General features: G+C 54.4%; 1 protein-coding gene across 3 annotated transcripts; it reads right to left on the bottom strand.

Annotated features, from left to right (window-relative positions):
* Positions 1-18,298, bottom strand: LIPE (lipase E, hormone sensitive type). Of its 3 annotated transcripts, none has more exons than XM_029238252.1 (10): positions 17,488-18,298; positions 9,278-9,813; positions 7,023-7,113; positions 6,765-6,910; positions 6,383-6,568; positions 5,902-6,196; positions 4,887-5,114; positions 4,470-4,646; positions 1,727-2,139; positions 1-1,328 (listed from the first exon to the last, which is right to left on the bottom strand). In XM_029238252.1, the coding sequence occupies exons 1-10, from the start codon at positions 18,296-18,298 to the stop codon at positions 1,119-1,121; spliced, it is 3,093 nt and encodes a 1,030-aa protein (XP_029094085.1). In that variant the 3' UTR covers positions 1-1,118. The 3 variants fall into 3 exon arrangements, with proteins under 3 accessions (XP_029094085.1, XP_029094095.1, XP_029094102.1); XM_029238262.1 differs by lacking the exon at positions 17,488-18,298 and adding an exon at positions 15,372-15,850 and having other exon boundaries at positions 9-1,328; XM_029238269.1 differs by lacking the exon at positions 17,488-18,298 and adding an exon at positions 15,897-16,172 and having other exon boundaries at positions 10-1,328.
* Positions 18,299-23,322: the final 5,024 nt, after the last annotated feature.

Raw genomic sequence — 23,322 nt, 5'->3', positions numbered from 1 at the left:
GGCCCTTCACGATCTGCTGCTGACCACTCCCCACTTTGCACCTGAACTTCTGGCCAGGCAGAAGCCTTGACCACTGCCTGTTGGCTCCCACGACGTTGCGTGTTTCTTCTTCTTAGCAAACTTTTGCTCATCCTTGGATCACCTCCTCTGTGAAGGACTACCTGACTACCACAGATGGAGCCTACAGGGACTGTGACAGCCTGTGTCTGGGTCTCTTCCCACACCCTCCCTGAGTCCAGGGTTGGAAATTTCTTGAAGGCTGGCCCTGGATGGAAATCTCTGCTCCAAACCTAGGGCCTACAAAGGGTGAGGGACTGAGTGACTGTCACAGCTGGGCAGAGCTTGGGTTCCAGTATTTTGGGTGACCAGTTTGTTTCTGGTTTCCTGTTAGCTTTGCCCCAGTTCTCTACGGAGTTCGGGTTTTCTTTTCCTGGTGTATGCTGGGGTTGGGTCTGTAGACAGGAGTAGCTGAGAAGCCAGAGTCCTGTGGCACTGTACCTGAATTAGGTCTGAGGGGGAGGTGGGTCTGTGTTAGTAGGGAGCGGTCCTGTCCTTCCTCACTAGAGAATCCAGGCCCGGAGACCCCTCCTTCCTCAGGACCCAGACCTTGGGCCCCCAGCCTTCTGCTCTCCGGTGCCAAGTGTCTCGGTTTCCGATGCTGCCCCCTGGTGGGCGACACCCCACCCACTCTATTTGCGTGAGGGCAAACTAATTAAATACCTTTATTTACAAAAAGCAAACAAAGCAAACCTTCCTGCAAAGTTGGGTCAGGCTCCGCCCCTGCGGCGGTCGCGGCAGCAGAAGGCAGTGGTGGAGTGCAGGTCCAGCTGTCTCGGAGACTGCTTTCTGAGCGTCCCCCTCCCGCAGGCCAGGGTGTTAGCTTTCGAGGGCCCTTGCCCCGCCCCCCCCCTTGCCGCACCCTCGATTTAAGGCACAGCCCGCCCCCTTCCGCCCGGCCCGAGGGAGGGGCCGGATGGGCCCGGAGCCGCGGCAGGGGTTTCCGCCGCCCTTTCCGTGGCGCATTCACCGCGGAACCCTGCGCAGATGGGTACAAGAGGCCTTTAGTGTAGCCCCCGGCAGCCCCCCTCTCCCCGCGTGGCCTGGCTCCGTCCCACGGCTCAGACCGGCGGGCCCGGCGGATTGAGGACGAGGCGGATGCGCTCCACACACAGCGCCGCGGCCTGCCGCGTCTCCTGGCACAGCGCCGCCAGGCTCAGGAAGCCGTGCGGCAGGTCCTCCACCACGCGCAGCGTCACGGGCTGGCTCAGGCTGCGTAGCCGCCGCGCGAACATGACTGAGTCGTCCAGCATGGGGTCCAGCGCGCACGCCTGCGGGACGGCGGGGGTGGGGCACAGGGGCAGGGTAGATGAACGCGGGGAAATACGTGGCCATGTGGGTGGATAGAGGCAGGAGACATGGGGAGGGGGGCGGAGAGTCGGAGAATGAGTTTAACTGGCCTCTGCCTAGCTTCTCCCTTCCCCCAGAGACCCACCCTCTCTTTTCCCCTTCCCCGAATCTCCAAGCCCAGCGCCTGCCCCAGGTACTCAACAAGACTCCCTTAGTCTACCTGTTTCCGGGCCTTCCCTCCTCTTCAGTCAGGCTTAGGCAGGCTTCCTCCATTCCCGCCCCACTCTCCCCCCCCACCCCGGGGCTCCCTTCCCCAGGTGCACCAGTGCCCCGCCCTCCCCGCTCCCTGCCAGCTCCACCTTCCCTGTCTGGCACTCACCACGATGTGCACAGGTGGCAGGGTCTGCAGCATGCTGTCAGGTGCCAGCAGCGGTGACATGAAGGGATTCTTGAGGATGGGCGACGAGTAGAGGGTCACCTGTTTGGCATCGTGGCTGGAGCGCCTGGGGTGGAAACCCTCAGGGAAGGCAGCATACACTCTGTCCTTGGTGCTCAGCTCATCCCCGGCCTCAGATTCTTCAGATGCATCCCCAGGCCGAAGTAAGATGTTGACGGCTGAGGGTGTGGAGTGGCCACGTGCCTCCGCTGACAGTGACAGCTCCGGGGTGTCCGGTGTCTCAGAGCTGCCCCTTAGGCTCAGGTCATGCAGCGTCAGGCCCTTGAGGGAGTCCGTTCCCAGTGGGCTCTCAGGCTGGGCCAGTGCTGTTTCAGACACACTGCACCGCATTGGCTCTGCGAGAGGAGCAGGGTTAGGGGGCCAGCCAGGGACACAGATAATCCTGGCTCTGTTGGCTGTGTGTATGGTTGGCTGGCCGGGAAGATCATGGGCAGAGCAGTGGCCGGTGGAGGAGTTGCACCCTAGGGCTGTGGAGGCCTAGAGTGTTCCCCCAGACTCCTTCCCTGGGGATGGGCGGGGAACTCCAGGGTGCCCCAGGCTGCAACTCCAAGGGGGAGGTGGAAGGAGTCACAGGTCTTGGAGGTGGAGCTGTGTGCTAACAGAGGGGTGTTTACTTCTGGGAACCTGTTTCCTTTTCTGTACAAAGGGGATAAAAATAGCCCTTACCTCATAGGAGGTGGTGAGAACTCAGTGGGATAATAAGATTTGGGATTAGGTAGTGCTACCCCTGGGAGGTCATAATATATCAATATTTATGTTTTATTACCAGGTGCCCTGTTCCAGCTGCCTCCCTGGCCCCAGCACGAGGCCCAGTCAACTTTTTATTGTCACTTGAGACAGAGGGTATGAATGGATCAAAGTGGAGTAGTGAGCAGGCCCATGTGGCTTGAAAGGAGGCCCTGTTCACGGGGAGCTAAAAAGAATCCTGAGGACATACCAGGTTCCTAGCGATCCCACATCTTTAGCCACGTAGATATGCTCCCCCAAGTTCCTTCGTGTTCTTCACTTCATCTCTTCCCTTTGTTTCGTTTTTGTTTTTTGGCCACGCTGGGTGGCATGCGGGATCTTAGTTCCCAGACCAGGGATCAAACCCATGCCCCCTGCATTGGGAGTGTGGAGTCTTAACCACTGGATCCCCAGGGAATTCCCCATCTATTCCTTTTGAATGACCAGACAAGCAAGTGCCCAAATGATGCTAAAGGTGCGCTTCAGGCCTGCCTGGTATAGCCACCTTGGCCTCAGCTCCACTGATTTTATCAGACTCAGGCTGCTTACCACTAGGGCCAGGACCTTACATTTTTCAGGTTTTTTTTCCACTTGCTTTTATAAATCCATAAAGGCAAAACGCAAGACGATATGAGAATAACTGCATAGGTGCCCTGTGCCCCAGAGGGTCACTGGAACAGAACTGTTGACTAGAGTCACAGGGCACCAGAGGACCAGCATCTTCAAGGAGCACCTACTGTGTGCCAGGTATTGTGCTGGGTGCTTGGCACAAATAGGTGTATGCAGTCCTTACAACAACCTTGTGAGGCAGGTATTCTTCTTGTACCCATTTCACAGAGGAGCAAAGCAAGGCTCACAGATACCGTGACCTGCCCACGTCAGCCAGCAACCAGCCAGTACCTGGTACAGTAGGGAGCTAGACTGGTGTGTGCGCCTCTAGGGTTTGCTCTTGTCACTTTTCTCCTACAAGGAAACCGCCTATGCCCAATGGTCCATGTGCCTAAAATTCAAAATCTCTTTTAATTGTTTTTGGGTATATTTACTTGCAACCATTGGAATATCCTAGTATTAAAAACTGAATTTAAAATAAAGCACATTCAATTGGAATGTTTTTCTGAATAACAGGAACTGTATCTACTTTTTTTTTGGCCGTGGCTTGCGGGATCCTACTTCCCCAACCAGGGATTGAACCTGCGCCCTCGGCTGTGAAAGTGCAGAGTCCTATCCACTGGACCACCAGGGAATTCTGTGGGAACTGTATTTTTTTTTTTTTTTTAATGTATCTACTTTTGAACATGCAATTTCTATTACCCAGAAAATACTATTGAAAGTGATTTGAATTGGTTGTGCTTTAAAATCCAGGAAATGGTGGGAAAAAATGGATCCCTGGATGGAAGTGATTTTTGGCTGCCTGAGGGTCCTGCTACCCACCCAGGGCTGGGAATCTCCTCCACTTCCTGAGGTCTGTCCAATCTGCTGATCTCCCCATGCCAGGGCCAGCCCCTGGAGGGGGTATATCCCCAAGCACTTCTGTTAAAAGTCTGGAAAGAATCTAGGAGGTCTGGACTCTCACCGAGGGCCCAAGGGATTTGGGTGGGGTTCTTGGGACTGAAAATCAGGACACTCGGCAGGTCTTCTGAGTCATTCCGCAGGGTGCCTTTCTGAGAGAGGCTGTTTAGAAAGCTAAATCTTACAGTTCCTGGGATTCTGAGTTGACCCGGGGGACCAGAGTCCTGGAATTCGTAAGATGTGGGCTGTCGTGGACAATCAAGGCTTTGTGGTAGGGACTTGGCACAGATATGGGGCAGAGCCAGGAAGGTGATCGCTGCTTCCCTGAGGGCCCAGGGCACAGCCTCTTGCCTTCCCCAGGACTTCTGGTGTGCCAGGCTGTCCCTCCTGGCCACGCTGGATGGGTGTGTGAGGAAAGGGCGTCACTCACCTGCTATGGGCACCGAGTTTGGGTGGGACTTCTGCCCGCTCAGCTCCAGAAAGGAGTTGAGCCACGAGGAGGCACCCAGGCGGAGGTCTCGGAAAAGCAGGGCTGTGTCCCGCTGCACCAGCCCCACCATGCCCAGCGCCTTCTGGTCCGAGTCACAGTGGTCCTCGGTCTCCCCACCTGGGAGTGTACGTGGGGGGCTGAGTTGGTCTCTTCTCTTTCTGGGCCCAGTCTGAACACCCAGAACCTCAGGCATCTGTGCCCCCAGGGACCCAGAATATCTGATGGCTTCAGCAGGAACAAGGAGTCTCAGATTCCCTCTCCTTCATACCCAACGAGACAGGGCTCTAGTCTCTGACCCCAAAGGACCCAGGTATCCAAGCACCCGCAGGGCCCCAGTCGAGTGGGTGTGGGACTAACCAGCATAGGCATTGACACACTTGGAGAGCATGCTGAGGGGCAGCAGGGGGTCCATGAGGCTCAGAAGGCGGGAAGGAGAGGCGGTAGCCTGCAGCATTGTGGCCGGGTAGGCTGCCATGATGCCATCTGGCACCCGCACCCCATAGGCCGCTGCCCGAAGGGACACGGTGAAGCAGAGATTCCCGCCTGCGCTGTCTCCTGCGAGGCATATCCGCTCACCTGTTGAGCCTGGTTTGGAGGGGGCTTGGTCAAGCCTGGCAGGGAGCAACTGGAGCTCTGGGCCAAGAGCACTGGGCTCTCAGAGGTCGGGTGTCGGGGGCCCAACCCCAGGGTCTAGCCAATTGCAATTTTAGACACTGGTAAACTACGGCAGGGATTTAGACCCATTTGGGGGATAGTAGTCAGAGGATAAGGCAGCCTTGGGACATGGAGAGGCCTGGAGATCAGGAAGCTCTGGGAAGCTTGGGAGGCTGGAGGTCAGAAGCAAGGAGGGAGGGTGGTGGAAAAGGGAGACCAAGGGCACGTTTCAGGAGGGAGGGGCATCGAGGCCAGCAGATGGAAGCCAGGGTTCAGGCTGACTGCACACAGGGGCCAGGGGCCCTGTGCCCTGACGCACGGCCTCATCCTGTACTTCCCAAGCTGTGGGGAGCAGGAGGTCGGCGGAGCTGGGAGAACGGGCTGGAGTGAGACCAGGTGGCCGCCAGCACAGGACAGCAGTGGGTAGACAGACAGGAGGCCATGGGGAGGTGGGGGACAGAGTGTCAGGGCTAGAGTGGGCGGAAGTAGGAGGCAGAAGGAGGAAGTGGTTGAGACAGAAGGTGGGAGCACTGGGGCAGAGCTGGGGGAGTGGGCGGGGGACAGGCGGGGTGAACAGGCGGCAGAGGGCCGGGTGGCAGGAGATGGAAGGGGAGGCGGGGCATGCAAGACTGAGGCCTGAGCAACTAGTGGATCGTTCCCCCTGCAGGAGGCTGGGGCGGGCTCGGGGAGCTGGTGGCAGTGAGGGGCTCAGGCTCACCAAGGAGGGCACAGTGCTTGACGGCCCAGCAGTAGGCGTAGAAGCACTCCTCCAGCGCCCGGGGGAAGGGGGCCTCGGGGGCCAGGGAGTAGTCGATGGAGAGGATGGGGGCGCCCAGCTCCTGGGCCCAGCTCTTGAGGTAAGGCTCATGGGATTTGGAGGTCTGGGCCACGAAGCCGCCGCCATGGATGTGCACTACCAGGCACCTTGAACGGGGTGCCTGCTGGGGGCGGGACCGCAGCTCCAGGCTCCTGGGGCCCTCGGACCTCCCCAGGCTGCTGAGCTCCTCACTGTCCTGGGGGTGAGGAACGAGGAAGTGGGTCAGGCCGGTGTGGTCTTCCTGGGCCTCACCCCACCGAGGGTGTGTGCTCAGAGACAGGAGTCGGGGCAGTGTGGGCAGTGAGAGGTGGGAGGACATTTGGGGAAGGTGCTTCCATGCTCCTCAGCTCTGTACCTGTCCTGGCTGAGGCAGGGACCCTACCTGTCCTTCACGCAGGTCATAGGAGATGAGCCTGACGAGGACGGGCCCGGGGCCTGTGTGGGCCAGTGGGGGTGAGATGGTGACCATGACCTTGGGGTCAGCAGTCAGCGGCATTTCAAAGGTGATGGGTGGCAGGCTGAGCAGGCGGCTTACCCTCACGGTGGCCGATGCCATGTTTGCTAGAGACTGGTGGGAGGGAACAGAAGGGGCGCTGGGAGGGGCTGCTGGCAGGGGTTCCCCTCACACCTCCCCTCCGACCCCCAGTCTTTTTCCTCCCGTGCTATCCCTGGACCTGGAACACTGCAGAGGCCCGGGAGTGTCTCTGGGCCTCAGTTTCCCCATCATGCACCAGGTTGGGGCCCTCACCGTGCCCCATGCTCACCGATAGCACCTGGATCTCTGTGATATTCCAGAAGGTTTTCCAGAAGTGCACGTCCAGGTTCTGTACGATCCGCTCAAACTCGGCCCCACGCAGCTCTGGGTCGATGGCAAAGCGGCCACCGGTGAAGAGGGAGCTGGCTGTCACACCTGGGGGTCAGGAGGGGTGTCAGGGAGCCCCTGGCAGCCTCGCTGGGGCAGCGGTGCGGAGGAAGGACAGGAGTGGAGGGGAGGCTGCAGGTAGGTCCCTGCAGGGACTCACTCAGGCCCGTCTCGTTGCGTTTGTAGTGCTCCCCGAAGGACACCAGCCCGATGGAGACGGTCTGCAGGAACGGCCGGATGGCAGGCGTGAACTGTGGAGACATGCCTCCAAGTCAGGGACCAGGGGCGGGCAGGAGTGGGGTGGGGCAGAGACATGGGGGGTAGATGTGGTCATTCAGCAAACATTTAGTGAGCTCTGGCTGCGTGCCAGGCACTGCTCTAGGCACCTTCATGGAGCTGATGTTGTCGAAAAGACAGACAATACTCAAATAAAGGCATGCCATATAATGTGAAGTAACGATCGATGTTTGAAAAGACGGTAGGTGGAGGGGACAGAGTGATGGTTAGGGGTCTGACTCCTCATACGGGTCTCCAGGAGGGGACTTGAGGAGGGATGGGAATGAAGCGAGGGAAGGCTGTTCCCTGCAGGGGGCAGGACACGTGCAAAGCGTTTGAGGTGGCCCTGTGCTTGGTGTGATGGTGGGTGTGGCGGGAGCAGAGTGAGCCAGGGGAGAGGCGCAGGGGCTGAGATCAGAGAAGCAAAGGGGGCTCACGTGGGGCCTGAGGATTTGGATTTGTTCTAGATGTGGGTGGAGCCATAGAGGGTGGTGAGCTGGGAGAAGGATGATGCAGGGATCCCTGAAACTCAGCGAGGACAGAGATGAGGTGATGCAGGCAGTGGGGACCAGTTAAGGGGCAGCAGGGAGACAGAAATGGGAAAGGTCAGAGACAGGGCCCGAGATCCTGAGGCAGAAAGAGTCAAATGGGGAGACCCAGCATCTGAGAGGAGCCAGGCAGCTAAGAAAAGACAATAGAGAGAAAAAGAAAGCCACAGGAGGCTGGGCAAGGGGCCAGCAGGGTTCTTCTGTTCCTTCAGCAAATACTGGCCTGGGTCCTACTGTGTGCTAGGCATTGGGCTGGAACAGGCGCTGAACGAGACCTAGACAGAGAGGGCCTCTGCCCCCTGGGGCTGGCATTTTACAGGGGGAGGCTGTCCTGCAACATGGCACAGCTGGGCCCTCAGAGAGTAGCTGTCAGGCATGGCCCTGCCCCTGGCCGGGGGCCCAGTGGGCCAGAGAGCACAGCCGGGCTCAGGTGACCCTGGGTTCTCACTCCCGAGCTTCGAGGGGACAGCCGGGACACAGGGAGGAGCAGGCTGGCCAAGCTGGGCTGATCAATATTTGTGGGTTCAGCTTAGGCGAGGGGAAGTTCCCAGGAACGCCCAGGCTGGATTGGTGAGGACAGGCTGCCCCGCATGGAAGCAGAGAAAGGTGGGGTACGGTGGGAAGAGGCTGAGAGACTGCCAAGCTCAGCTACACTGAGGGTGGGGGAGGCCCAGAGAGGGTCTGAAGGGGTACAGGGTTACACAGCTCCAGATACGCCTGTTGGGGTTCCCAGATGTGGCTGGGGACTGTGGACACAGCACTGACCCCAGATGGGGGCAAGTTGGGCCTTGGCTCTGGGCCTGGTGCCCCAAGTGCTTCCCAATTCTGAGTCCCCAAAATACTCTTCCTGTGAGTCCAAAGGCCTCAGGGCTGCTTCCCTGTCAGTTCTGAGATGAGCTGTGTCTCCCTGAGGGTGGTTTGGGGTGGGCAGAGGATAGGAGAAGGCCTGCAGCTGGGGGTCAGGGCCCTGGTTCAGGGAGGAGAGGGGCCACAGCCAGGTCTTCCTCACTGTCACCAACTTGGATATGCTCCCTGGCTCTCCCTGAAACCTCAACATCTGGATTCTACTGTGCCTTAGGTGAGTCGATATGCCCAGGCTGACCTGGGTCCAGCTGAGAAGCTTGGGGCCCCTCCCCTTGAACCTCTGTAAAATGGGGCTGGCACCCTTCCTCCCTGCCTGCCAGGCCTCCGGTGGGGATGACTAAGTGGGGCGTGCTCTTACAAACTGGCCTTGAGAACAGTACTGGCTACTCTCCTAGAGGGTCTCCAATTCATTCAGGGGCCAGACAGGTCACGTAAAAGAGTGAATGAATCTCCTGAGTGTAGGACGATAGGGAGCAGTGGAGATCCTGGTGCAAGAGGCCATGCAAGTTAAAGATTTCCTCCACGGTAGATTCGGCCAAAGGGCCACAAGTTTGAGACCCTTTGTGCAGTGCTGTCTGAGCCCCAGACAGCTTCCCCTTCCTGCATCTGCTGTTTGCTGAATCCAGTAACACAGACCATTGTGGTTCCTCTACTATGCTACTGAGCCTGGTTGGGGCCCACCATGTGCCTTCACCATGGGCCCAGAGGGGCAGGGCAGGGGGCTCACCTGGAAGCCCAGGCAGCGGCCGTAGAAGCAGCCCTTGTGCAGAGTGATGTACTCATGCAGGAAGTCGGCAATGACCCTCTCATCACCCTCGAAGAAGAGCCTCCCGGGCTGGTTGGTGGCCAGCAGGTGCTGAGCGTAGTAGGCCAGAGCACGGAGCTGGGTGAGAGCGGTCAGGTAGGCCTCGAGTTCGGCCAGGTTGTGGCTGGTACGGAAGAAGATGCTGCGGCGGTTAGAGGCCACGTAGCGGGATTTGTGCAGCAGGTGCACCAGGCAGCAGCGGGCTGTGTGCACCAGGCTGCGGTACCCGTTGGCCGGCGTCTCTGCGTCCAGGTCAAAGAGGTGTGCCACGCTCAGCAGGTGGCCCAGGGTTGGCTCCAGCCCCAGTGCCTGTTCCCGAACACCTGCAAAGACGCCTGACAGCCGCCGTGCTGTCTCCCCAGGGCCCTGGCTGGAGAAGAAGGCCATGTTGTCCTCTGCCAGGGTCACCAGCGACTGTGTCACTGTGCGCAGGTCCATGCTGTGCGAGAGCCGTGAGGCTGCGGGCAGGTCGGGAGGCACGTTAAGGCAGGGCTGGACCAGCTGGAGCCTGGCGTCCAGGAGTCCAGGCTCTACCCCCTTCTCCCACAGACTCACGACAGACCACAGCCCCTCCTTCAGACCGAAGGATGGAGTCTAGGGCTCCAGTTCCTTCCTTCCTTGGGACCCATGAGTCCAGGTACCCACTCTCTCCCTGCTCAAGAGGCAAGTTTGATCCCTCAGTCCCCACCTTCCTAAGACGCAGGAGTCCAGGCCCCAGAACCCTCCTCTTCAGGGCCCAGGAGTCCCTGTCCTCTCTCATTTGGGACACTGATTGATTCCTTAGCTCCAGCATCTGTCCTACAGCCCAGGAGTCTATGTAACCCTTTCTCCCTTCTGGGGACCCAAGTTCAGGCATCTGTCTCCATTTACTCTCCCGGGACCCAGGACTCCCTCTAGGTTCTGAGCAGTCTGGACCCCCCGTTGGTCCCCTCTCTCAGGACCAGGAGTTCAAGCCCCCATCCTACCTCCTTCTCAGGTCCCAGGGGTCGCCCACAGGCCCTTGCCTTCTGCAATATTTGGGAGAGTTCAGCCCTCAACCCACCGATTCCCACCCACCTGGTGGTGTCCCAGGACCCTGGACCCAAGCCCAATTCTCTTCCTGGACCCAGGAGTTCATATTTCTAGCCTTACGTACAACTGAGGGGTCACTCCTGCCCCCTCCTGGTCCCTCCAGTCTGGCTGTGGAATCCCCTCCAGTCTTCTCTGGGGGTCCCCAAACCTTGGTTCCACTCCTCCCCCAGCTGGGTCCCTGGCCTTCAGGCCTGGCTTAGCTTGCACGGGCCAGCCCTGCTCCCTGCCTAGGATGGTATTCATCCCTGCCATTAACCTTGAACTCACTCTGAGTCAGACTCTGTGCTAAGAGCTTTCTCTGTTTGCTCCTTTAGGTTCTCACTAACCCTCTGAGGCCCAGACCGCCTCGGTTCATGTTTCAACTGTTATTAGGAGCATTCCCATCTTACGAGAGGAAACTTGAGGCTCAGAGGTATTAAGTAAGGAGATGAAAGTTTCCTTGAAAGCGGCAGAGCAGAAGTCAGACCCAAACCTCTGGGGCCAGAGCCGTTACTTTTGCTGGTCTCCGTCCCAGGGCTCTGGAGACTGGGCCTCTAGCTCTGGCTCTCAAAAACTTTCCCTGGACTAGGCCTGACTCCCCACACTTCAGGGTCCCCGGTTAATCTTCCCGTCGGCATCCCCGTCCTGTCACCCAGGTCCTGGACAAGCTGTTCATGCGCCCCTCGGTGGGGATGCTGCCCTCTGCTTCAGATACTCTTCCCTCCTGAAGCCCATCCAGCACCTTGCCTGACTCCCAAGTCGAGGGTCCCCCGATCCCCCAGAAAAAGGTGTCTCTTTTCCCCTCTAGGCCCTGGGGTTTGGCAGCGGCCACTCCTGTCTGTCAGCTGGCAGTGAACTCACCCCTCCCAGGCCTCTTCAGAGCTCCCCAGGGCTGGGACTGCTGCTGACTGCGGCTTGTGCCAGTTGCAGCCTGGGGTGATAATCCCGGGGAGGGGCCCAGCCTGCCCAGGGTGTGGCCGCCAGCTCCACCTCCCACCCAGAAAGGACAGTGAGAACCCAGTGCTGTAAACAGAGCCTGGGGCCCAACTCCCAGTCATTGCCCAGCCTCCTCTGGCTTTGAACCCTGGAATTTGGGCCACCAAGACCCTCCTCCCTCAGTCCCAGGAGTCCAGACCCCTAGTCCCCTCAACAGTTAGAAACTGAGGCGTGCAGGTCCCCTGTCCCCTCCTCCCTTAGACCCAGAAGTCTCACCCTGGTCCTGAACAAAGTGTGCCCTCTCACCCAGCCTGGCTGCCCTCCTTCTCCCCAGGGTGGATTCAGGGAGCAGAAGCACCATGATTGATCGCAGCTCCTGCCCCCAGACTGGCCGTGGCACAGCTGGCCCCAGCTGGTGGGGAGAGAGAGGGCAGCCAGCCTTGCCTGTCCCTCCCAGGAGGACAACAGCCAATTAAGGGCAGTGCCAAGCTCAGCCAGGGGGCCCAAGCTGCAGGTCCTGCCGCGTGGTGTTCCCACACTGGGCACCCTGTACCTGCCACTTACCCTTCCTGCTGTGACTGTCATTCCCACCTCACACATGGGAAACTGAAGCTCAGACGCACTTCACCTCCGTTATGCCACGTGCTCCTTGCCTGGCCAGCTCTTTCTCACCCTCAGGACTCAGCTTCTCACCTCCTCCAGGAGGGCTCCCCCCCATCTAAGATGCACCCCCTACCACTGCTTTCTGCCATCATCTTTAAGTTGTTCTTCCTAGAATTTTACATATTTGCAGTTTTCCATTTATTTGTTTCCATGTTTGTTGTTTGTGTCCCCCAGGGGCAGAACCAGGCTTCATGGAGCTGTGACGCTTTTACAAGTGGAGGTGGGGCTCTTTAGGAAAAAGAATAGAAAACCACAAGTATGATATTAGGTACAGGCCCTTGGAAGAGGCCTGTGCAAATGAGAGGCCTCAGTGTCATGTGCTTGGCTGTAGGTGAATCCTCCCCTGTCACTCTGCCTGGGATATCATGCCCATGGGGGCATGGGATGGCCCCAGGGTCCATCATGGGGCCTAGCACATAGCAGGTGCTCAGCAAATATTTGAAGAAGGAAGGAAAGAGAAGAGTAACAGTGGGGGCAGGAGGGCCTGGATGGGAGTTTGGGACGGGCCCACCCCTCCCCAGGACGCACAAACGGATGGACAGACAGAGGCCTCTGGAGGCAGCTCTGAGCTTGGTGGCTGTGACAACAGAACACCGGCATAAGCCACTGGCCAGGTGATCCTAGATGAGCTTGGTCTCCTCATCTGGAAACTGCGCTTGGCCATCCTGCCCACTGAGGGCCGGAAATGATCTTTGTAAGCAGGACCCCACGGTGGCATTTCTGCTCGTGGTTTGCTTTGTGGTTCTCACTCAGCCTCACTGAGATGTGTATCGGGTCATTTTTCCATCTAACATACTGTACAATTTACTGCTTGTGCTGTTTGCTTTCTGTGTCTGACAATAGATTACAGGCTCCCTGTGGGCAGGGACTTTGTTTTGTTCACTGCCGTGCCCCCAGCCCTTGCGCATGCCCGGCACAGGGCTAGCGTGGTATTCATTGCATGGCTGCGGTTTCCCATTTTATAAAGCAGCTGTCATTTACTTCCTGTCTATGGGGTAGGGCTCCTTATCGAACATGAGGGCACAGGAGACCTGGACAGAAGAAGTAAACTGCACAAAGCAGTGAGGAAGAGGCTGGATCCCAGGCGCTGCCCTTTGCCTTGTTCCAGGCGGCTCCCTGGGGGCTGGGCCGGATGGAGCAGGGAGGGTGGGATGCTGAGTTTGATAGAGGTTTGCCAAGAATCTGAGGCAGAGAGCACTGGGGCAGGGGCAGGCCATCAGGGCCTTGGGTGAGGACTGGGGCAGAGGGAAGGGTGAGGGTCCTGCTGCCTGGGCACTAGCCCTTTGCCCTAAATGGTCACAGGACAACTGGACCCGGCCTGGATTTTGATCCCTGGGGACTGAGCAGGAAGAGAAAAGGGTGGTAGGGAAGTAAGTGGGGGGAAGATCAAGGAAGGGCCAGGTATGAGGCCTGGGAGGGGCAAGGCCTTCTGAAGGGGGAGAGGCCTGGGGGCAGATGCAGGCGAGGGGTAAGTGACTGTGGCTCGATCCCTGACTGTGTCTGCATGGAAGAGCAGACATTGCTCTAAGACAGCTGTGTGCCAGCTCTCTTCCTGTGCTTTAGGCGAGGTAACTTGTTTCATCCTTTCCACAACCCGTGAGGTAGGAACCATCATGACCCATTTCGGCAGATGAGAAAACTGAGATGCAGAGAGGTGACATACTGCCCAGGGTCACCGAGCCAGCAAGGATGCCACAGCTTCTCTGCTGTGTTTCTGTGTGTATCCGTGTTGCTCCTTCTGTCATGTCTCAGCTCTGTGCTTTCTGGGTGGGCAGGTGTGAGTATGTCTTTGAGGTTCCCATGGAGGTACATACATATGTAGGTTCCTGTCATGCCTAGCATTGGTCCCAGTCTGTGTTTGTGGGTGAGTGTGTCCACATTTTTTCTTAGTCTGTGTGTTTTCTTTTCTCAGTATGTCTGCAAGCACATTTGTATGCATGTGTCACGGCCTATCTGTGTTGCTCAGCCTGTGACGGTTTCTGTGTCTCTATTTCTCTTGGCCTGTGAGATTGTGTGGCCATGTGTTTGTATGTGTATGGACGTATATCTTTTGTGTGTGTGTGTGTGTGTGTGTGTGTGTGTGTGTGTGGTACCCATCTCTTCCTATTTGCTCCAGTTCGAACCCAGGGCATCAGCATGGCCACCTCCCAGTCCCATCCAATCCATCATGAAGTCCTGTTCCCCCTGCCTCCCCTAGAAAGCACTGGAACCTGGCCCTTCTCCCACCTCCACTAGCCCCCTTCTCTAGAGGACTGTAACAACTCTTTCTGTGTCTCTGTTTTTGCCCCCTCCATGTCTTTTCCACATAGCAGCCAGAGGATTTTTCTAAAACTTAAATCTGGTCACACACTCCCAACCCTTCAACACCTCCACCCTTGCTCTCAGGGTAAAGAGAGTCTGAGCTCTGAGCCTGTGTGAGCCTTCCTGTGTGCATCTGGAGCCAACTCCAGTTCTATGCTTGGCTAATAATGATGTCTATGGCAGGGAGGATGATAAGTCTGGGGGTCTCTGGGCCCGGCGGCTATGTCTGTTTCTTTCCTGCTCAGGAAATTCCCATAGGTCCTCACTGGGATTGACACATACTCCTAATCCAGCAAGGACTTCATGTATGCCTCTGCCTGAGGCTCTGTTCGTCTGTCAGTGTTTCTCCAGCCCGCTGAGATCTGTAAATAATGTGACCCCCTAGGGAACTCAGGTGACAGCACTTCCTTCTCCCAGTGAAATTTAGTCTGTCCAAAGCGAACCCAGGGCTCCTTAGTCCTAGGAGTAGGAGTCAGGAATTTAGGTCCTAGGGCAGCCAGGCTGAAGCAGGTGGACTGACAACAAATGGATTAGTGGACTGAATGAAGGATGGTGGGACAGGGCTGTTTGGAGCTGTACTGAACCCCTCCTCCAGGCATTCCCCACTATAGGGCACCCCTTCCTCCTACCCGACTCACCCCTAAACTTCCTCTTTGGACCACAGCTTCTAAATCTCTTCTCCATTACCGTCTCAAGAGTGTCAGAGACCTGAAAATCGGCGTTTGAACCATCTCCCACGTTGGAATCACACGGCAAGAACTGCCACGGTCACACAGCGTGTACGGAGCTAGAGCAGGAACCCTGGTTCGGGACACTAACATTCTGGACTCTACTCCCAAGACGGTACTGGGGCGTCGGAGAGTTTTTATGCTGGAGGTGATATTTCCCTCTCACATCACACGCTTCTCACAGTGGATTATCCCCGCACCCCCGCCCCGCAGGGCAGCAATGAGCCAGTCCACGGGCCCCCCCACTTCTTGTGGCAGGAGGTCAGTCCACTCGGTCCCCAGTTTCCCACAGGATGTCTAAAGTTCCTTCCGGCTCCTGCCGGCCTCCTCCCACTCACCTTTGGCTTTGCCTTTTCGCCACCGCCCGCGCCTTTGACTTTTGGACCCCTCTTGAACCTTCTTCGAGCCCGGAGCCCCAGCGGCCACAGGGAACCTCATTTCCCTGGCCGACTCCATCAATTTTCCGCGGCCCGGGCCCCGGGGCCAATTCCACCCGCCTGGGCCAATTCCACCCGCCTGGGCCAATTCCACCCGCCAGTCACCGCCCCGAGGACCAATCCTCGCTACGTACCACCGTCGGGCCCCCACACCACCCAATCTCGGACTTGCTTCTCTCTGGGTCCCGCCCTCTGGGCAAGGAGGGCCGCCCTCCACAGTCGGGTCCCGCCCCCCACCGCTAGGGCCAGCAACCTGGCCCCGCCCCCTCGCACTCATTAAAGGGCCCGCGACCAACAAAAATGCAGCCTTGGAGGCGGCTAAAAGCGTATTCGGTCAGAGCTAGTGGGGAGTCCCACGGGGGTCACCCCAGCAAGGAAGCCCCGATGTTGTCACGTGTTGGCTGTCATCCTTGTCTTCCCACTCACCTTCCCACGTAGGGATCGTCTAGAACGCACCGGGTCGGCCCGCCGAGAGGTGAGCCGGGTGCCACTTATCTTCCGCCTTGGGGCGGGGAGCGGGCCAGGTCCTCGGGCAATTCAAAGCCGAGGCCAGGCTGCAGTGCAGGAGGCGTGGCTCTGCCAGGGAGCCTTTGGAGGAGGAAGCCCCGCCTTTCCCCCCTGCCCTCAGTCTTCTAGTTCTCCTGTTGCTCCGTTTCTTGGGGTTCTCCTCTCTGCCCTGTCCCTCCCTGAGAGAATGGAAGGGAGGGGCTGTAGGGTGCTCGGCGCCTGCGCACTAGCTCCAAGCCGTGCACTCGCCCGCAGGGAGGAGAGGCGGCCGCGGGAACTGCGCGAACCTGAGAAAAGGCGGGAAACAGAGGAGGCTCGAGGCTCGCGCGTGCGCACACACTCAGCTGTCTTTCCGAGGGTCCCGGAGAGGCGGCTTTGGCTGTGGCGGCGCTGTGGTGAAGGCGTCCCTTGAGACTGGGTTCGGGAGGCCCAGGGAGACCGCTGTTTAGCACCAGAAGCACCATCCCGCCCCTCCTCCCCGCCCTCCCTAAACACACGAGCAGCCGCGGCACTGAGAGACCCGGATGACCCTCTTCTCCTCAGTCCTGAGAGAGGCGGCCCAGCCCTTCCGGGGGACACAGGCCTCTGGGCTGAGACCCCCATTACCAGCCTTCGGACTAACCGTCCTCACAGTGCCCTCAGCTTCCGGAGTGCGGCCGCCTTGTTTCCCCCACTCTGGCTATCTCACCGAGTCTCCCCACGTCCCCCGGAGAGAACTTGCGCCCCCCTTTGTGCAGGTCAGGGCTTCTGAGCGCAGAGAAGGAGCTCAGGGCCCGAGCCTGCTCCCCGGGGGCACCATGGCCGGCTTCGGAGGAGGGGCAGGGATGCTGCCGCCAGTGGAGTCTTGTGCCCACGACCCGCCCACACCGCTCCCCCAGCTCTCCCTCCCGTCAGCGCCGACCTTGCCTGGGACTTGGGCGGAGCCCCAGTGCCTCTCCCAGGCACCCCCTTCCTGAGATCACAGCCCACGAGGCCATGGGCCCGGCGGGACTGGGACTCCCTGGGGGCAAGTGTCCTCCTGCCCACTGGACAACCCAGAGAGCTCAAGGGTCGCTCCTGCCCGGTTTTCGGCCTGGCCTGTGTGGACACTCGCCGAAGGTAAGGGTCCACGTTCAGCAGGGTGCCGCGGTGGCCCACTTGGTGCCCGCCCCAGAGCGGTGCTCAGAGTTGGGGGCCCAAGGGATGAGTACGGGCCCCTCGCCCAGGGCCCTTTTTAGTTTCTGTTTGATTTCCCCCAGATCCCCGCGGGGAGGCAGCCTGGAGCAGGGGAAGGAGTCAGAGGCTTGCTGGGGGTCCTGGCTTGGCCAGCCCCTAACTGCCCAGCCTCCTGCAGGATCCTTCTCTTCTCTAGGGCTCAGCTTCCTCCTCCGTCAAATGGGGCTGTTGATCTGTGTCTGCAGGACTGTTGCGGGGTCACCTGAGCTCACCTGACATTCTGGCAGGCCTAAGTTCTTCCTGACCAAATGAATGACCATCCCTGGGAGGCCCCCTTCCTCCCAGCTCAACTTACCTGGGTTCCAGTAGTGTCTGGGGTTCTGGCTGCTGGTTTTCTTACTGGGTAATGACGTCCCACCAAATCCTGACATCACTTCATAACCAGGTTTCCCCTTGAAGACCAGCTTCATTCCCTGGGCCACTGTTCCACCCCTCTGGGCTGGCGAATTGGTCTCTAACGTAAACCCTAAATCCGAATCTGCACCAGAATCTACTACCCGTTCAAGAAATGTCTTATGTTCTGAGGCCGGTTGCTGTATGGATGGTTCGTTTGGCTTTGACAGAAATTGCCACTCAGCCAAAGATCCCTCTTGGGATTTGGCTCCCTGGGCTGGAGCTGCGTGCTGAGCTGTAGGGTCTGACTGTCTCCGTCTCTCTTGGGACATCAGTTCCGTCTGGGCAGGTGGTCCATTTTGGGGTCCAGGTCCTACCTGGGCTCCAGCTCCCTCTCTCAATTCCGGCTCCTGTTGAGTTCTAGAATCTTTTCCTGGCCCAGGTCTATGCTGTGAGGCAGCTTCTTGTTTCCTGAAGGGCACCCTTTGGATGGGAGGTGACTGCTGTGGTGCAGGCTCCTGTGGGGCAAGGAATTCCTGCTGCAAAGCAGATTTTTGCTGTGCTCGAGGTTCCTGTTGGGATTCAGCTTCATGTTGGGCAAGGGGTCTTTGCTGTGTAGTGCGCTTCTGTTGGGTATTGGGCCCCTGCTGAGCCTTAGGTGCTGGCTGAGCTGTGGGTGTATTTTCTGGCCCAGACTCTGACTGGGTGATAGGTGTCTGGTGTGGCTCAGGTTCCCAGTCAGACCTAGAAACTAACTTAGAGCCTGGCTCCATTGTTATTTCCCTGAAGGGAGATGTTGATCTCCCAGGCTTCATCCTTCTCGGCCCCCACAGGCCTCCTTTGTCACAGATCCCTCACTGATTGCTCATGATGGCTCCTCCCTTTGGGTTCCACTCCTTCATCCTGGCATCCCTGCTCTTCCTTTTTTAAGGCAGTTGGCAGGTGGCCCCCTACTCCTGTGCCAAGTGATGTGCTCTGTTCCTCCTGCTTTGAGAGGAGGATTGGGAGCAGGAGGAGGCTGTGTGCCCAGCACACTCTCCTATCAGAGGGGAGGGGCTTGCCCTGTTGTGTCATAAATAGGACCCCACCCAACTCACCAGTCAGTTAAAATGCTGCTTCTCATAAGGCCAGCGTCCCAACTTAGTCCTCTGTTCAACCTGGATGACAGAAGACAGATTCTGGCTTGGTGTTTCTTTTCTTTTCTCCCCTTCTGATGTTTGAGGAAATGGTCAGAGGGGGAGGCAGGAGCTACACATTTTTTTTTTTTTTTTTTTTTTTTTTTTTGGCTGCTGCGGTTTGCGGGATCTTAGTTCTCCAACCAGGGATTGAATCTGGGGCCACAGCAGTGAGAGTGCTGAGTCCTAACTACTGTACCGCCGGGGGATTCCCAGGATCTACACTGTTTTAATGTTTTCCTCTTTATTCATTCTTTCAAATGGTTGCCATTTTATTCCCTTATATTATCGTTCTGATCATTTTATTCCCATGTTAAAAAAAAGACACCCTCTCATTTTTTCACTTGAAGCCCTTTTCAGGACCACACCATGTCTCTAGCTTTCAACTCTGCTTCTGCATATATGTATTCTTTAGTAGATTGGAAAGTTACAGAGTCAGATGACCATTGATGATGATAAACATAAATCCTGGAAGCATTTTACCTGCTAGGAAATTGTGCCAGGTTTTTAAAAAATCTATATTATCTTTACTAAGACAATGTCTGATTCATTGCTTTAACTTCTTTCTTTGCCCCACCTAGCTCTTAGCTCAGAAGGGTTTGTTGCATGAGTAAAGGAATAACAGGTTGGGCAGTGGAGAAAGACTGAGGGTGGTGTTGGGGAGAGGTGTGTGTAGAATCTGGATTAAGTTTGGAATTTACAGGGTAAAATGGGTCGACTGGATTGAACGTGAATTTCCGGACCCCTTTGAAACAAAATGATTTTGCTCTATTAGATTTAAATATATTAATTGACTTATGTTTGCTACTTGCCTGGTTGTATTTAAGGTCAGGTGGTGCCAGCTAGGAAACCTGGATTTCCTGGTTTCTTTCAGGTAAGTGAGCTTAAGCCTGGGTAGGGAGAGGGCACAGGAAAAGACTGTCAGGAGAAGGCATTAGAGGGAGCAATAATTTTGGTGATAATGCTTTTTTTTTGAGAACACTAGAACGGTTTAGGGAGTAGAGACAGGGATGGGGAGCGTGAGGTGGGAGAAGAGCATCTTAAGGTGCGCTCACTGCCTTGTTGACTCAGAATGTTTCATCGGGAGGGTGGGCTCTCATAGCTCCTGTAAGGGCAGAGCAAGGCTTGCCAGCTGAGAAATTGCTGGCAGGCGCTGGAGGGCTTGGTTGGCTTCTTGTGGTGTCTTTAGTGTCCTAGGTTGAAAACAAAAGGGGGAGACTACTGTTAATGCATTTTTTAAATTTAGTTTTTATGAGAGCTTTTAAAATGTTAAAAGTAAGACTCATCTAGTGGAAAAATTAAAATAAAACTTATTTACTTTTTACATAATAGTTTGTTCTCCATATCTTTTTGTATGTAAACATAATAGTTTACTTTTAAAAAAATGAGCTTATACTATACATATTGTTTTGCTCTGTACCTTTAACAAATCTTTTACTATTGCACAATATTTTATTTATTTGTTTATTTTGGGGCTGCATTGGGTCTGCATTGCTGCGCGTGGGCTTTCCCTAGTTGCGGCGAGTGGGGGCTACTCTTTTTTAAATTAATTAATTATTAACTAAATTTATTTTTTTTTCTGCTTTGGGTCTTGTTGCTGCGTGGGCTTGCTCTAGTTGCGGCGAGCGGGGGGCTACTCTTTGTTGTGGTGTGTGGGCTTCTCATTGCAGTGGCTTCTCTTGTTGCGGAGCATGGGCTCTAGAGCGCAGGCTCAGTAGCTGTGGCGCACGGGCTTAGTTGCTCCGAGGCACGTGGGATTCTCCCGGACCAGGGCTTGAACCCGTGTCCCCTGCATTGGCAGGCGGATTCTTAACCACTGTGCCACCAGGGAAGCCCCTATTGCACAATATATATATATATATATATATATATATTTAATTAATTAATTTATTTGGCTGTGCCGAGTCTTAGTTGTGGTATGCAGGATCTTCATTGACACGTGCGAGATCTCAGTTTCAGTGTGTGGGATTTAGTTCCTTGACCAGGGATTGAACCCAGGCCCCCTGCATTGGGAGCGTGGAGTCTTAGCCACTGGACCACCAGGGAAGTCCCTGTTGCACAATATTATACATGTATAGAAGTCCATAAAACTTATGTGTGCAGTTCAATAAGTAGTTACAAAGAAGATATTCATGAAACTACTACCCAGGCCTAGAAATAGAATACTGCCAACAACCCTCCTCCTTTTCTGATTACTAACCTCTCTCTCCCCCTCACATTGGTAATCCCAACTTTTACAGTAAGCATTTACTTTTTTTCTTTATAGTTTTACCACCTACGTATAAATTCCTAAATAGTTTAATTTTGCCTTTATTTGAACTTTATGTATATGAAATCAGGCAATAACTATTTTGGTTTTTTTTCTTTTATTCAACATTATGTTTGTAATATTCATTTATGTTTTTTTATTCATTCTCATAGATATATAATATTTGAATATAGTACTATTTATTTATTCATGGACCAGTTTTCAGTTTGGGGTAGTTATGAACACCGCCGCTATGAAATCCTTGTTCATGTCTCCCACTGTACATAAGCAAGCATTCTTTTTGAGAATACGTCTAAAAGTGGAATTGCTTGGTCACAAAGCTTAAACTTTAGTAAATAACCACCAGCACTTTTTCAAAGTGATTTAGCAATTAAACTCCCATTAGCAGGAGATGAGAGTTTCTCTGTTCTACTCTCTGCCAATACTTGGTATTGTCAGACATTAAAATTGTTGCCAGTCTGATGATATATAATGATCTCTGTTTGGGTTTAATTCATATTTTTCCAGTTACTAGAAGGGTTGAGTGCCATTTCACATGTTTATTAGCTACTTGGATTTCTTGTCTCTGAAGTGCCTATTCAAGTCTTTTTCGTATTTGTTGTGTTGCCTGCCATTGATCTACAGGAATTCCTTATATAGTCTGAATAGTAATCCTTTGTTGATCATATATGTTGCAGACATTACTCCTACTCTGTAACTGTCGTTTTATTCTTCCTTTTGGTTTTGTTTTGTTTTGTCTGTGCCACGCAGCTTGTGGGATTTTAGTTGCCTGACCAGGGAGCAAACCCGGGCCCTTGGCAGTAAGAGCGCTGAGTCCTAACCACTGGACCACCAGGGAATTCCCCATTTTATTCTTTTGATGATCAAAATTCTTAATTTCAATGAAGTCAGATTTATTAATCTTTTCCTTTATGATATATTTTTTGTAGCTTGTTTGAGAAATCCTTTCCTACCCCAAGGTCATGAATATATTCTCCTACATTCCCTTGTCTTTCATATTTAGATCTTTAATTCACTCAATTTTATTTTTGTGATGGGTTTAAAATAGGGGGGTCTCTGCACCTTTATTTCACTTAATGTATTGTGGATATCTTTCCAATGAATACATAATGACCTACCTAATTATTTTTGTCAACTGCAGAAGTGCCCAATTTGCTTTTGATGAGTTTTTAAACTGAGGTATAATTGACATGTAACATTATATTAGTTTCACGTGTACAATATAATGATTCGATATTTGTATACATGGTGAAATGATCACAGAATAAGTCTGTTAATGATGAACATTTAAAATTTCATTTATTTATCAATACAAATACTGGTATAATTCATATGCTTGTACATATATCTTTGAGTATCCATGCTAATATTCTATACTAGAGATTGTGAAGTGAGATAGCTGGTTAAAAGGTACACACATTTAAGTTTTGGTTTTTTTTTTTTTTTGGCCACGCCTCTCGGCTTGCAGGATCTTAGTTCCCTGACCAGGCATTGAACCGGGGCCCTGGCAGTGAAAGTGCCGAGTCCTAACCACTGGACCGCCAGGGAATTCCCTGTTTTTGATAGGCATACTACCAAATTGTATTTTACCTCCATCAACAGTGATAAGGATCTTGATTTATCTTATTCTTTTTTAAAAATTTATATTTTATATTGGAGTATAGTTGATTAACAATGTTGTGTTAGTTTCAAGTGTACAGCAGAGTGATTCAATTATACATATACATGTATCTATTCTTTTTCAAATTCTTTTTCCATTTGGGTTATTACAGTGTATTGAGCAGAGCTCCCTGTGCTATACAGTAGGTCCTTGTTGGTTATCTATTTTAAATATAGCAGTGTGTACATGTGAATCCCAAACTCCCAGTCTATCCCTCCCCCACCCCCCTTCCCCCCCATAACCATAAGTTCATTCACTAAGTCTGTGAGTCTGTTTCTGTTTCTGTAAATAAGTTCATTTGTATCATTTTTTTTTAAGATTCCACATATAAGTGATATCATGATATTTGTCTTTCTCTGTCTGATTTACTTCACTTAGTATGATAATCTCCAGGTGCATCCATGTTGCTGCATGGCATTATTTCATTCTTTTTAATGGCTGGGTAATATTCCATTGTATATTTGTACCATAGCTTCTTTTTTTAAAAAAATTTATTTATTTATTTCTGGCTGCATTGGGTCTTCGTTGCTGAGCACGGGCTTCCTCTAGTTGCGGTGAGCGGGGGCTACTCTTCCTTGCAATGCGTGGGCTTCTCATTGCGGTGGCTTCTCTTGTTGTGGAGCACGGGCTCTCGGCACGTGGGTTTCAGTAGTTGTGGCACGCAGGCTCAGTAGTTGTGGCTCACAGGCTCTA

The sequence above is a fragment of the Monodon monoceros genome, unplaced genomic scaffold, assembly GCF_005190385.1.
Source record: "Monodon monoceros isolate NGI ecotype Baffin Bay Population unplaced genomic scaffold, NGI_Narwhal_1 Super_Scaffold_10, whole genome shotgun sequence".
NCBI classification, from domain to species: Eukaryota; Metazoa; Chordata; class Mammalia; order Artiodactyla; family Monodontidae; genus Monodon; species Monodon monoceros.
This window is presented reverse-complemented; position numbering and strand designations above follow the sequence as displayed.

Excerpts from the sequence above, each read along its gene's own strand:
- LIPE (XM_029238252.1), bottom strand. The coding sequence starts at position 18,298 with ATGGAGCCAGGCTCTAAGTTAGTTTCTAGGTCTGACTGGGAACCTGAG. Across the intron at positions 6,911-7,022 it reads ACGCAACGAGACGGGCCTGA|GTGTGACAGCCAGCTCCCTC; the intron begins GTGAGTCCCTGC and ends CCTGACCCCCAG. Across the intron at positions 6,197-6,382 it reads ATGACCTGCGTGAAGGACAG|GACAGTGAGGAGCTCAGCAG; the intron begins GTAGGGTCCCTG and ends CCTCACCCCCAG.